Raw genomic sequence first — 13,347 nt, forward strand, 5'->3', positions numbered from 1 at the left:
GCCTCTCGCTGGGACAGGTTCCAGCCCCCCATGACCTTTAGTTGGACTAAACAACTACTGGATGAATGAACAGTTTAATATGCTGCAGATGTAATAATCATCAGATGAAGCCCTATTTGCATTTTAGGTCAGGTCAAAACAAAGGTTTTACACCATAAATCATAAAGCAAAGTGTGACTTAAGGAATCTTCAGGATCTGCAGAATAATTCAGTCCAGATCTGATCCTGCTCGTTTTTCAACGGGACCTGGTTAGTGAACAGTAACTTAACTCATTAAGTCACGTATAAACAGCCGAAATCTAAAGATAAATTCACCCGTACAGCTGCTAGCCAGACGTCTCATGCTTCATTGCAGGTTTTTGGACTTGAAAATTCCTCTTTGTTGGAAAGTTAAACATGTAATAAAGTAGAAAATACTGAGAAACAGTAAAATGTTCTGCCAGGAATTGATATTTTTGTTGTTTTAAGTGTTAAGGGACCAAAAAATGTGTTAGTTTATTCAGTAAATATTTTATAAAATAATCTGTTATCAGAATATTTTAACAGCATTGGCCTGAGAAACATGTGCATCAGTCAGGCTTTGTTTTATACCTTAATTAAGTGAAAGCTCGTCCTTTCTGACTGACATGATCGCATGTGTACAATTCTCTTCTTCATGATGTGGTAGGACACGTAGGCGCTTGCTTGCCGGTGAACACAGTCCCATCAGCAGACAGAAAATAAACTGGATTTATACTCTGCATCATGCACTTCATGTAGCTCCACAGAGGCTCAACGTGGACAGACATGAAGTGCATCCCTGCTCGCTGCGTTTGAGCCGAAATACTCCCCTCTGATTGGCTGGTCTGTGTGTTTCTGTAGCTTCTTGTTGAATTTTGTCCCTATTGTATCTCCTCAGCCCAGGTTCTAAGCGAGCTGAGTCGGGTTGTGTGTGACGTCGCCAGACTGCATGTCGCTATTGGTCAGGGGCGCGGCCAATCAGAGGTCAGGGAGTGACATCACTGGAAGAGCGACTCCAACTCGCAAGTTGTTTACATTACAATAAGCAATGACGCAACAAAAGTCTGTTCCGTGGTCCAACACTGAGCTGGAGATTTATGGTCGGCGACCGGCGAGCCGCAGACCAAGTAGCAGATTGTCTCTAGGTCCTGTGTTGTTATAGAGCTTGTCGTGTACAACTCTGATGTCACAGCGATTTCACATAAACCCCGCCCCTTTCAGACCTGGAACTAAACTGTAATGGAAAAGAAACAGAACCAAGCTGAGACGGGTTGAGACGAGCTGGTACTGATGGAAAAGATGATGGCAAAGAGGCATCTGTGTGGTAATGGCAGAAAAGAAACTGCAACATGACGCCGTTACGCTACGCTTCAAGTTAAAAGTGCTTCTTTAACATGAGCTGCACAGGACCTACCGCATGCAGATGCACCGCAGCCTAAGCTAGCCGTCCACCACCGCCTCTGCTCATCCATCTATTAGCCTACATCTAAACTGCAACTGGATCTCTTAAAAACACATTTCCCCCTCATATCTAATGGCTGTAGCTGAAACAGAGCGGCAGTGTTCCTTCGCCATTGGTAGGTAAACTCAGCGTGACGATAGTCCACATTTATGAACACTTTTTTTCTTTAATCCCTGCAGAAAGACGCAGCTGCATGAATCTGTCAGGCATTACTTAGGGCGAGCCAAATTCTCATCACTGCCGCAGAAGTTCTCAGATCGGGCCGCCGGCGAACTTCACTTTGACATTCAAATCCCATTTAAAACATGTTTAAGGTCATAATTTCAAAGTTGGATCATAATCTTCCATAATCTGCACTTCTCATCCATCACACCAAGACTCTACAGTCGTCTCTCAGCCATTCCTCTTCATCTCCTGGACTTCTTCCTCAACGTCTACAACAGAACAACAGAGGTTAAGCTGCGCGGAACGCCGCCGTCATTCCGAGCATTCCCGTTTCAGAAGCTGCCGACGTTTCCTGATGACTGCTGCCGTTGTAAATGAGAGAAAAAGCCAAAGCACCACATCAGCTACAGAAACGCCTATTAACCTTGGAGAGTGGAGGACGGAGTTCGCTCTTGCTGGATTTGAATATCAGTGTTCCTTGCGGGGAGGAAATGTAAATGTGTTCTTGCTGAGACAGATGGGGAACCTCCTGCCGTTTGAACTTCCAGCAGAAGAAGTGGTTGCAGGCAGAGTGCTCTCCACCTCCCCTCTGTAAAATATGCAGGACGATTCTGAGAGCCACCTCTCTTCTCCCTTCACACCACCATGGACTTCCACACTCCTGCATTATTACCAAACACCTGAGAAAAAATAAAATCTTAGCAAATGTTTACAAATTCACCAGCATGTGCAGACAGTGAAAAACCGCCTGAGGATTATCTCGCTGTGCAGACAAGAATTCAGCGCATTTGATTTATGACTGAGAGAGAGAGAAACAACAACATCCCACCATTCCTTTAAGAGAATCCTGGAGCCTAACCATCTAAATATTGTGATGTCCTCTGCATTGTTGTTGACAAATGATAGTAAATTGAATTTCTCAGCTTAGCTGACATACTGTCAGAGCAGATTTGGTCCTATTGTGGCGATACCTGGCTGTCAATCAGTTCAGGCTCTGATACTGCGCTGCAGACCAGACAGAATCCCTGATCATTACTCTTATCACCTTGTTGTAGAAAGAGGAAGAGATAGAGAAGGAACGAGGCGAGCAGGGAAGCAGTAGACAAGCAGGTTACAAGAGCCAGTAAAAGTACGATGAGAAGTTCAGCAAGAGTTACTTTTTTACAGCGTGCTGCTGCAAAACAAGATTTTAAGGGATTTTTTTATACACAGACTTGTAGTTTTAATGATGTCGGGGATGTGCAGTGTGTACGCAGTAAACAGTAAGGAAACGATGCACATTGCACGCAGGAGGAGAATCAGCAACAAGTCGGCAAGAAGTGTGGAAGTTTGCCATTTTTAAAGGGTTACTATGCAAATAATCCACATTAGCTACGCTTACATGGGACATTTTGATCTGATCAAACGTCCAATCAGAATGAAAGGCCTCATATAAACTGGGGATGCACCGATATCAGTATCGGCTCAATACTAAGCATGTGTACTCATACTTGGTATTAATAAAAGTGTACCGATACCCCTCTAGTCAAGCCAGCCCAGATGTGTTTGATGAAATCGTGCTTCGGACGTGTTTTAATAGAAAAAAATGCCTTGAATGATAAAATGTGACATTTTTTGTTCCACTAAAAGCAGATCTTTGTTCCAAAACCACACATTTATAGTTGTATTTAGGTAGAATGTGCCAAATCAGAATAAAACATGTTGAAATTGTTAGATCTGCAATGTTATTATATTAGTATTGATGAGGTAACTTCAGAAAGGATGGATCATTTATTACAACCTGATGAAATCTGACAGTTATATGACAGCAATAATAACCATAGTCACCAGGGTTGTGACGATATGTTTTTGTCTCTATTCGATTCCAATTTTTTGGGTGCCAAATGGATTTTAATTGTAATTTTCACAATTCTTTGATATTGCTCATTTTTGTAGATTAAAAACAAAAAAAAAAGTACAAAACCTTTGTTTTGCTCCTCATTTTTCTTGATTTCAATTTTGAAAAACAACGCATTAGCTGGACCAACATTCTGCTGCTATGTTGCCCAAGAAGACAAGTAAAAAGATCAATAAAAACAGTCAAAATGTCAAAACATTTCAAATTGATCTTTTTTATTTATTTGAAAAAAAAAATCAATTTTTTAACAAAAAAATTTATTCTAAAATTGTAAAGCAAAAAATCCCAATATTTGATTTTTCAATTTGATTTCCTCACCCCTAATAGTCACATGGATGTTCACATAAACAGATCAGGTATCGGCAGATGGTCAAATTTCAGATATCGGTATCGGATCAGAACTCCCAAAAAGTGGATCGGTGCATCCCTAATATAAACACTTCAGCTTATCCAGTCAGGCCAGGTTTAACCTTTTCATGAACAGATTCGCAGGATAACATAACCATGTAGAAACTCAGTCTGAGCGTTTCTGAGGTGGACGTTGTTGCTACACATTAAAACTGCTTCTACATGTATCAAATCACTTTACTAAAATAACAATTAGAATAAACCCTACATGCAGTGTGTCCACTTACATGACAGCTGACATATTTATACCACAATTCTGTCTACGGTGTCACTTAATGGACAAAAAGATATGAGTGTGAACTGAGAACCCACTGAGTTTTAAAACAGCAGTACAGGCTTCGGAGCCAGAGCATCGTTTCCGATAAGTAACGCCATAAAAGGACCATAGAAGAAGACAGTAGAGCGAGGCTAGTTTCCCTTTTAAAGGTGTCCATGCCAATGAGAAGATTCTGGTTGAAACAGAAACAGAAAGGAAATTCTGTGATGTTCAGTGAGGATTTAGAGGAAAACCTGGCAGCGATGCCGTCCTCTCATTACCAAACTGGAGTTGTTTTCCTGCGTACGCCGACATGAGACAACAATAAATCTGGCAGATTTGCCGAGTACAAAGTTAAAGAACTATTAGAATAAAACCAAATATAAATAAAATATAACTGAGGAGCTTTGAGAGTAAAAAAATAAATATGTGGAGCTACATGAAGGATTTTCTCATCACATCCATTTCAAGATGTCCTGAAAGAAGAATCCACATTTTCTTCTACTAACATCTCCCTGCCAGCCAACCAACCAGCAGCCAGTTTAAACAAGTCCAATGACAGGCTACTCATGTTGTTTCTGCATTTTAACATTTTTTTATATCAAACCTACAGCTAAAAGCCCAAAAATGACAGACAGTCCAATCATTTTATTTTATATTTATGGTAATATTGAATAAAATATTACAGTAAGTTTAAATGACTCTAAGTGAGGTTTCATTGGACCACCGTAGTTAAGAAGAAAGTCCTGTAATCGAAGGATTTCTGCAACCTTCTCTCAAAATGAGCTAATTTTCTTTTCCACTCTGCCGTCTCTGCAATATGAAGAAGAGAAGGGCAAAGAAACGAAGCTGAAAGGTGGAAGCTCACAGCAACAGTGAGACCTCTGCTCCAACCAGGGTGAAGCGAGGCTGAGGAGAAGGACCTGCTCTGCGCAGCAACCTACCAGCAGGAGAGCATAGCACATCTCCTTCATCTCAGCATGTGGAAGGAGAGGCAGTGGGGTCTGGGAAAAAGCCACTTATTCCTGATCCCTCCTTCCAATGGAAGACTGGTATCATATCAGGTTTTAAAAAATAAAACTTATCTAATAAAAAATAAAACATAAAATAAAAATAAAATAAATTTAAAAAAAAAATTTAAATTAAATTAAATTAAATTAAATACATCAAATAACACTTAAAATAAAATTTATCGGGATTAATAAAGTATTTTTCATTTCATTTCATTTCAAAATAAATGAACAAAGACAAGCCTAGCTAACCTACAACGAACTGGATTTCCTTTGCTAGTGCATTCAGAAACTTCATGCCAGCAGTCAAAACTGTGTTTTCCAAAAAGGCTTCATCTGTTATGGATTACCTACAGAAAACTATCGTTCAATAAAAAGCCTGATCAAGATATGATTGAGATAAATGGTCCTCCTTGACACATAAAGTTGCATAAATTGCATCATAAAAGTGCCGCTTTGACAGGGATGGTGTGTAAATGTTAGCTGTTTCTGTCCTTAGACTGAAAAGTCTAAGTTTTTATGCCATTCAGTCATATCCGGCAAAAGCAGAAAATCTGATGAGAAATGTCAGATCAGTTTCCTGATTTGTTGGAATCGGCTCCATTTATCCACTTTAAGAACAATGTGATTATGGTTCAGTCCGATTTAAAGAGAAACAGACCAATCTGACAGGTTTGCAAACAAGTCTTTGTATTTACAGGATCAACAGATCCCTGCTTTTGTCCTCTCAGCATGGACATCAAGTCATATCTTAAACATTTTGTGGAAAGAATAGATCAACTAACTGAGCAGAGAAATAGCAAAATAACATGAATAGTAGAAGAAAGCTCCACAATTTCCATCTAGATTTGAAGATGTGCAACGAATTAGAAACACGACTCTCCTTTCCTTCCACTTGTCTTTGAATCAACGCAGACACACAGTCTCTTTCTGTGAGGTCTGCTGGGACTTTAAGTGGTTTTAAATCTCTTTTGAAAACTCATCTTTTTATGTTGGCTTTTAACTCGGAGAGCAGGACCACTCCGTCTTTTCTGTCTAATTAACTATTTTGTTGTCTTTATTTTAGTGCTTTTAATGTTTATTTCTTTTATTTTACCTGTACAGCACTTTGGTTACCTTGAGGTGTGTGAAAGTACTCTACAAAAAAAGGTTTGGTTGATTAATTTTGATTGATTGACACTCAGTATTTCTGACACTCCTTTCAGTGGCTTCCCCGCATTTGCTTCATTCTCCATTTGATAAACAAATTATGATAACCTGCAGCTATTAATGAAGCGTCTATGATTACTGACTTAGTTAACTTAGTTTGAGGCCATTCACAGCTCACAATCATTATCAGAGGAGTTGACCCTTGTACTGAGGTCTTATCTGACATGAGGCTGAAGTCCAGAAGTACAAACTCTGTCCGAGGGGAACACTAAAGCATAAGTCCATGTTCATAAGCTATAAACATGGACAGTAACTGTTCCATTTGAATATTTAGATTAAACTAAATTATTATTATCTGGACTGTGCAGACATGTCATGCTGAGGTCAGGTTAAACACATTCCTGCTGCATTTATTACTCATCTTCCACACAAGACTGTAGAATAAAGAATAAAGTTTTATTTGCCTGATAAAAACCAACTGAGCAGCTCTAACTGTGAGCAACAGTGCATGTCATGTGTCATATGTAAATACAGTCATCTGTCTGCTGTTATGTCACCACAGAGTTCAGCTCTTATCTACCACACACGTGCTACCCTGCACCCGCAGCAGCTCCACTAACACGCAGGAGAAAAGCCGCGGATACACGCCGCAACACTACCTTTAGTTTGTCCACAAGAAGATGCTTAGATCCAGCTGTCCTCAGTCCTCTTGCTGCAGCCTGGGATGCCATGGATGCCGCCATGTTGAAACGCAAGACGGGAGAGTGGTGACGCAGGACGCATGTGCGTTAAGACAGAGCCGTTGATAGGCCAACAGGAAGAAAGGGGCGGGGCCTCAGGAAGACACGTTCAGGTTGTGCAACAAGAAGGTTCAGCATGACTTCTCAACATGTTCCTGCTCCTGCCTTAAAGCTGTGGACTTTGGGGAGAGTTTATATAATAATAATAATAATAATAATAATAATAATAATAATAATAATATATACATATGTATGTGTATATATATATATATATATATATATATATATATATATATATATATATATATATATATATATATATATATATATATGTATATGTATATATAAATGTATATGTATATATAAATATATACGTACACACACACACACACACACACACACATATATATATATATATATATATATATATATATATATATATGTAGATAGATATATATAGATATATATATATATGTATATATAAATATATACGTACACACACACACACACACACACACACACACACATATATATATATATATATATATATATATATATATATATATATATATATATATATATATATATATATATATATATATATATATATATATATATATATATATATATAGGCTTGAGTAGCCAACTGTTTATTTTTCATTAAGAGTAGATGAGTGTTATGTAGTTTCTGTTGATGTAGGGTTACATCATAAGGTTATCGTTCATCTTTATATCTGTCCGCTTTAATCGAATACTCTAGGTGTTGAATCTTTTAATCACTCAATCAATTTACATGAAGTAAGTCGACACTAAAAGGCCCGTCACGGATGTTGAGTGTTGGAGCTTGGGCTCCATTCAGAATGTGACCTTGTGGGCAAGACAAATAATCACTGCGCTCAGCGGAAAGGTATTGGTAGGGAGTCAAGTTAGGGAGCGTGGGATGTGTGAGCTGATCTTGTCTGAATAGCTAAATAGCCCACTCACAAAGTCCTCTAGAGCCCTCATTACATGCCGCATCTGGAAAGGGCAGAAAGGGCAAACCGATCATAAAGAGCAGTGATTATGACAGAGTGAGAGAGAGAGAGAGAGATACTCACTTGGAAACCATCAGTGTCAGCAGGCTGCAGAGGACGAGACAGGGGGGAGGAGATGATGATGAACAGCTATGGCCAACAGATCCTTATCTGAGCCCTGTTATACTTAAATAACTAAGTCTATATATTGAAAAAGAGAGAAATAAAGACTTGGCAAACTTTTCAAATGTGCAGAAAGCGTCCCGTGTGATGCCGGCATGGAGAGAATGTGCCTCATGTTTATTTGATCTTTAGGCTCCTGACCCTCTTTCGTCTGGATGGGAGCTTTTGATGGTCAGTCATCCTTATTCGCACAACAAACTATTCTTCAGCCTCAGGCCAGTTTAACATAAACAGTGTAAAAGCACAGATTGAGTGAGAAGTGCTGCAGTAGCATAGAGTATCAGGACGCTGATGTAGAAACTGTCCGCTCTGCCTGTGTGCCAGGAGAGATTGGCATGCCCAAAAGTAGGTTTGAAAAAGTCTCTACAAGCCAATGCCAAGCGGGATTCACTTTAGCATTTCCAGGGTTTTGTTTCTTTTACTTGTTCCCTCTCTTCCTTTCTCGCTCTCGCTTAAATTCTTTCAACAGTGACATTTTCTCTTCCGAAGGGACTTGATATTCTGGACCGTCTGAATATCAATGACCCTGACTAATGCAATTCATACTTTTCTCTTTGGGATGTCTCTCAGAGCAAAAGCTGTGTTTTTCTCATCTGCATGGAAAGGAGCCACATCATTATTCTGCGAAGTGGACAAATTAAGTAGCAGCACCTCAGCAGGAACTCGCACGCTTTAGAAACTAATCTTTATTTCCTGTTAATATTTTTGCTTCTGTGTTTAAGTCGAGCTAATTAATGGAGCCATGAAGGAGGAGAAAAGAAGTGGGAAATAAGCTGCATCACATCGTCTTGTCCCAGTTTGTGTGACTCGGATGATAATTGAGAAGAAATTGTCGGACAGAATGAACTTTCTGTCTATTTTAAAGGGACATCCTGTGTTTCCTGTGGGAAAAGAGATAATGATGGCAGCACAAAACCCCTTCACTCAACATTTAAAGAATTTGCGAGTTCATCATGTGAGCCATAAAGATCTTTCACCTTGTCTGAGTTACAACTTTCACATGTTGTTTCATGCAGTGAGGAACTTTCTTAACCCTTTACAGTCCTGGTCTACCACTTCGAGATGAATTTGCAGTGACTTTGATGAATTTTTTTAGAAACATTGGAAATAAACCTTCCTCAGCTTCTCTTCCAACTGGTTTGGGTGTGTGAAACCCAAACTAAGTGTTATGTGTATATGAATACGCGGTAAACGCTACTGGCAAAGGGGTGGGGTTTAATTAGTTTTTTTTTTTTTACTTCTGCCCACTCCTTTTCGAGTATGTCTGGTTTTGCTGTTTCTTTTTTGAAGTTACTTTTGTTTGTTGTATGTTTTATTTTATTTTATTTGACATATATCAAAATAAACTTTCCAAACCACAAAAAAAGGAAGTGTTTGTAATGACACTACTGTTTCACATTTCAACCATTTCTCTGTTGTTACATTATCATTAACTTCTTTCTTTTTAACATCTTAACCACTTGCTAAAAACATTTATTCTGTTTATTCTTATAACAGAAAAACTCAGAGAAACATTTTTTCCTGGTCTTTTTGTTTGTGTGAATGTTAAAAGGTTTAAAAGAAAATCAGTCTTTGTACTAAATTGAGAAAAGTGGAAAAAAAAAACAGTCAAAGAAAAATCTACTCCAGGTTTTTGTAAGTCAGGGGATCATGTCAGGTCGCTCAATGAACGCTTTCTCCTTTCCAAAAAAGCTTCAGACAAAAAGCAAAATGATTTCACTGCAACATTTGCTGCTGAGCGCTGCCTGTGGACAAAAACAAAGTTTGTGAGGAGCCACACTTCCCTCAACTTCACCCCCCGGCCCTCCACTCGCATCGTCAGCAAACAAACATGCAAAGTGCAGGAACACTGAGCAAAAACAATGTCACTATTTTGTGGAACATGTCAGTCACTCTTAACATTTCTTACAGTAGAAGATGAGCTAGCTGAGTCGAACGGTAGCGTCTTTATGTCTCACAGCACTCTGCACGTTGCCGACACCACAACAGTGTTCATCTTCCTGTCTTTCCTGTCTTTATCTGAGAACTTCTTCGCCAACGGTCGTCCTGGTCGTCTTCAGGTGAAGATTTGGCTGCATTCTCCACCTTTTAGCTTTGAAAACACGAGCTGCCATTGTTGGCTTGTTGCAGCTGTTCATTGGGAGGGAGGGGCTTTGCAAAGAGGGAGGAGGCAGCGATTCACATGAACCAGCTGGTCAACATGGAGCTGGAGATCAACACTGACAGACAGCATGTTGTCCAGATGAAAATGCATTTCTACTCCCATAGAGATTTGTTTTAATTCCTTTGATCTAGTAATTCTGAATTTCCGCTTATTGCCCCTTTGAGGTATCAGTTCTCTTGTTAACAAAAACTTAAAAAGAAAAACCAAAACAAAATTAGCCATATTGAATCTCTGCAAACACAATCACCACATCGTAGACCAAGACAATGTTCACATCAGCGGATCAGAGGCCAACAAAACCAAAAGATGGCTCATGATAGCCATAGAAACCAGAAATCAGGCCTCATCATCGTCGATGAGGGAGCCTTAATGCCATCACACATCTGGGGCTTTCTCCTGCAGCGGTCGTCAAGCAGAGGGGGGCGTGACTAACATGGCGGCTCTGTAAGGTCCATCAAGTTGCCACGCCTTAGAATAACAGCTGATAAATGACACGTCGCAGCTGTCAGGTGACCCTTCTGAGGAAGACGACAGCTGACAGTCGAGACATGTCAAGATAAACAACTAAATCCTCCACCTTAAGTTTTGTCAGCAAGAACCATTAATATATTATATCAGAAAGTGTTTATGAAAGTAGACGTTACATAATGTCTAAAACAACATGATGTTAACCTGAAGCTGCATTGCCACCAGATTAAGGAAAACCTTTCAATTAAAGTGCATCCAGAAAACTCAAAAACACTTGTCCTGCATGGCGATTATTGTTATAGAATATTTTATACTACTTTGATGCTGCAGAGAGGACACGGCAGCCGAAGGCAAAAGGGACCACATTTATTGCAGAGACTAACACAGCTTCAGTGTTGGACAAAGGAGGTTTCTCTTCAGAAGAAGCCCTCTGCTTATATTGGCTCATCTCTGCAGCAATACTTCCTTAAATGGGAAGGCATGTCACAAGTTGCTAATTATGCACTGTCCAAGCTGACTGCTGGTGACTGTTGTTGTTGATAGAGTTGCTATGTTACTGCAACAGATGTCATTGTTTACCAGGTACAGAAGTTGACCTTGGATCAAATCTAACTTCCACATTATGTGCATTTGCAACTCAACAAAAGGATTTTCTTTTTAAGGTGACTCGCTTTAATCAACATCCATGTTGGATACAAACCAGAAACCAACCAGTGATAGTAAATGAAGTACTGTTTCCACGGCAAAGTTAAACCAAAGCTACCTTTACTACACTGTCAAGGTAGGAGTGCCCAAGTCAGGTCCTTGAGATCTACCTTTTAGAAGCTTCCCTTCACCAACACACCTAAATAAAATTAATGACTTGTTGCCATTCTATAACCATGAGCTGTGGGTCGTGACCGAAAGAAGGAGATCTCGTATACAGGCGGCTGAAATGAGTTTCCTCCGCAGGGTGGCCGGGCTCTCCCTTAGAGATAGGGTGAGGAGCTCAGTCATCCGGGAGGAGATCAGAGTAGAGCCGCTGCTCCTCCGCATCGAGAGGAACCAGTTGAGGTGGCTCGGGCATCTGGTCAGGATGCCTCCTGGACCTCCCTGGTGAGGTGTTCCAGGCACGTCCCTCTGGGAGGAGACCCCGGGGAAGACCCAGGACACGCTGGAGGGATTACATCTCTCGGCTGGCCTGGGAACGCCTCGGGATCCCCCCCGCAGAGTTGGCAAATGTGGCTGGGGAGAGGGAAGTCTGGGTTTCCCTGCGTACCATGGGGATGGCTTCAGGTTGGCCCTTGCATTGCAGTCATTTGGCTGTAGTACGGATCAGGGTCAACCCTGAGTCGTGGCCGTTCCAGTGGTGGCCAGTCGTGGCCGTTCTGACCCCTGGTGTGAAAGGATCCCCGGGATATCATTTCCTCACAGTCTGCCAGATGTTTTCTCTTTTATGTTTATTCTTTTACTTTTATTATTATTATTACTATAAAAGCTTTATCAGGCAACATGGGATTGGGGGTGTGCCAGTATCTGTGTGTGAATGATGACGTGTCTATTTGCTTTACATGTTGTTTTAATATATGTAAAGCACCTTGAGCTGCTTTTTGTATGAAAGGTGCCATACAAATAAACATTGATTTGATTTGCTTAGGCTGCTGCCCCCGCAACCCGACCCTGGATGAGCGGTGGAAGATGGATGGATGGATGGATGGATGGCTGGATGGATGGATGGATAGATGGATAGATGGACTTGTTTCCAGGCCTCTGCAGAGCTGAATAACATGCAGAAGAAGGAATTCAGCCTTTTGTTCAGGTGTGTTGGAGAAGAGATGCATCTAAAAGTTGCAGGATAATAGATCTCCAAGACCAGACTTGAGCACCCCTGGTCTTAAAAACGGGTATGTTGTGATGGATGGAGTGGAATGAGTTTATTTTTTGTAAAAAAAAGAAACTAAACATAATTAAGTCTAGAATAGAAAGTAGATTAAAAAGCCGACATTCTGGTTCTTACTCTTCAGAAAAAGCCTTCTGAGGTAGGACAGCCCGACATTTATCCTCTGGAGACATGAAAATAGATAGAAATGTGATGAGAAAGGAAGCTGGGTATCATGGTATCATGCCATCTTATGGTTTTATAAAATGAAAGACACTAGATAGCAGAGATGCTGATAGTAGATACTTGTCCATGTCAGGCATTGCTTGTATTATTACGTGCTTCTTGTGCCATTCTCTGGCCCTGTGGATAATAGAAATATTGCACATGGAACTTCCTCTTGTCCTATCTTTCCCCAGCTCTCTACTCATCGTCTAACAGGAACATGAGCAACTAATTTGCGGTTTCCCCCCAACAATCTATTGTGAGTCACCACTCAGTGAAGCTGCAAGTCATTAGAATACCAGAGAAGATCCACAGATCCAGTTCCCAACAGGCCGTGTGGTGAACGCCG

The 13,347-nt window shown here is 40.4% G+C and overlaps 1 protein-coding gene across 1 annotated transcript in view; it reads right to left on the reverse strand.

The window, feature by feature from the left end:
- suclg2 (succinate-CoA ligase GDP-forming subunit beta) overlaps positions 1-7,095 on the reverse strand; it is a 138,893-nt gene extending 131,798 nt beyond the window's left edge. The window contains exon 1 of the mRNA XM_079242640.1: positions 7,007-7,095. Coding sequence (XP_079098766.1) covers positions 7,007-7,090 — 84 coding nt within the window. The 5' untranslated portion in view covers positions 7,091-7,095. The remainder of the gene's footprint in view (positions 1-7,006) is intronic.
- Positions 7,096-13,347: the final 6,252 nt, after the last annotated feature.

Source organism: Telmatherina bonti (genome assembly GCF_933228915.1).
Source record: "Telmatherina bonti genome assembly, chromosome: 6".
Classification (NCBI taxonomy): Eukaryota; Metazoa; Chordata; class Actinopteri; order Atheriniformes; family Telmatherinidae; genus Telmatherina; species Telmatherina bonti.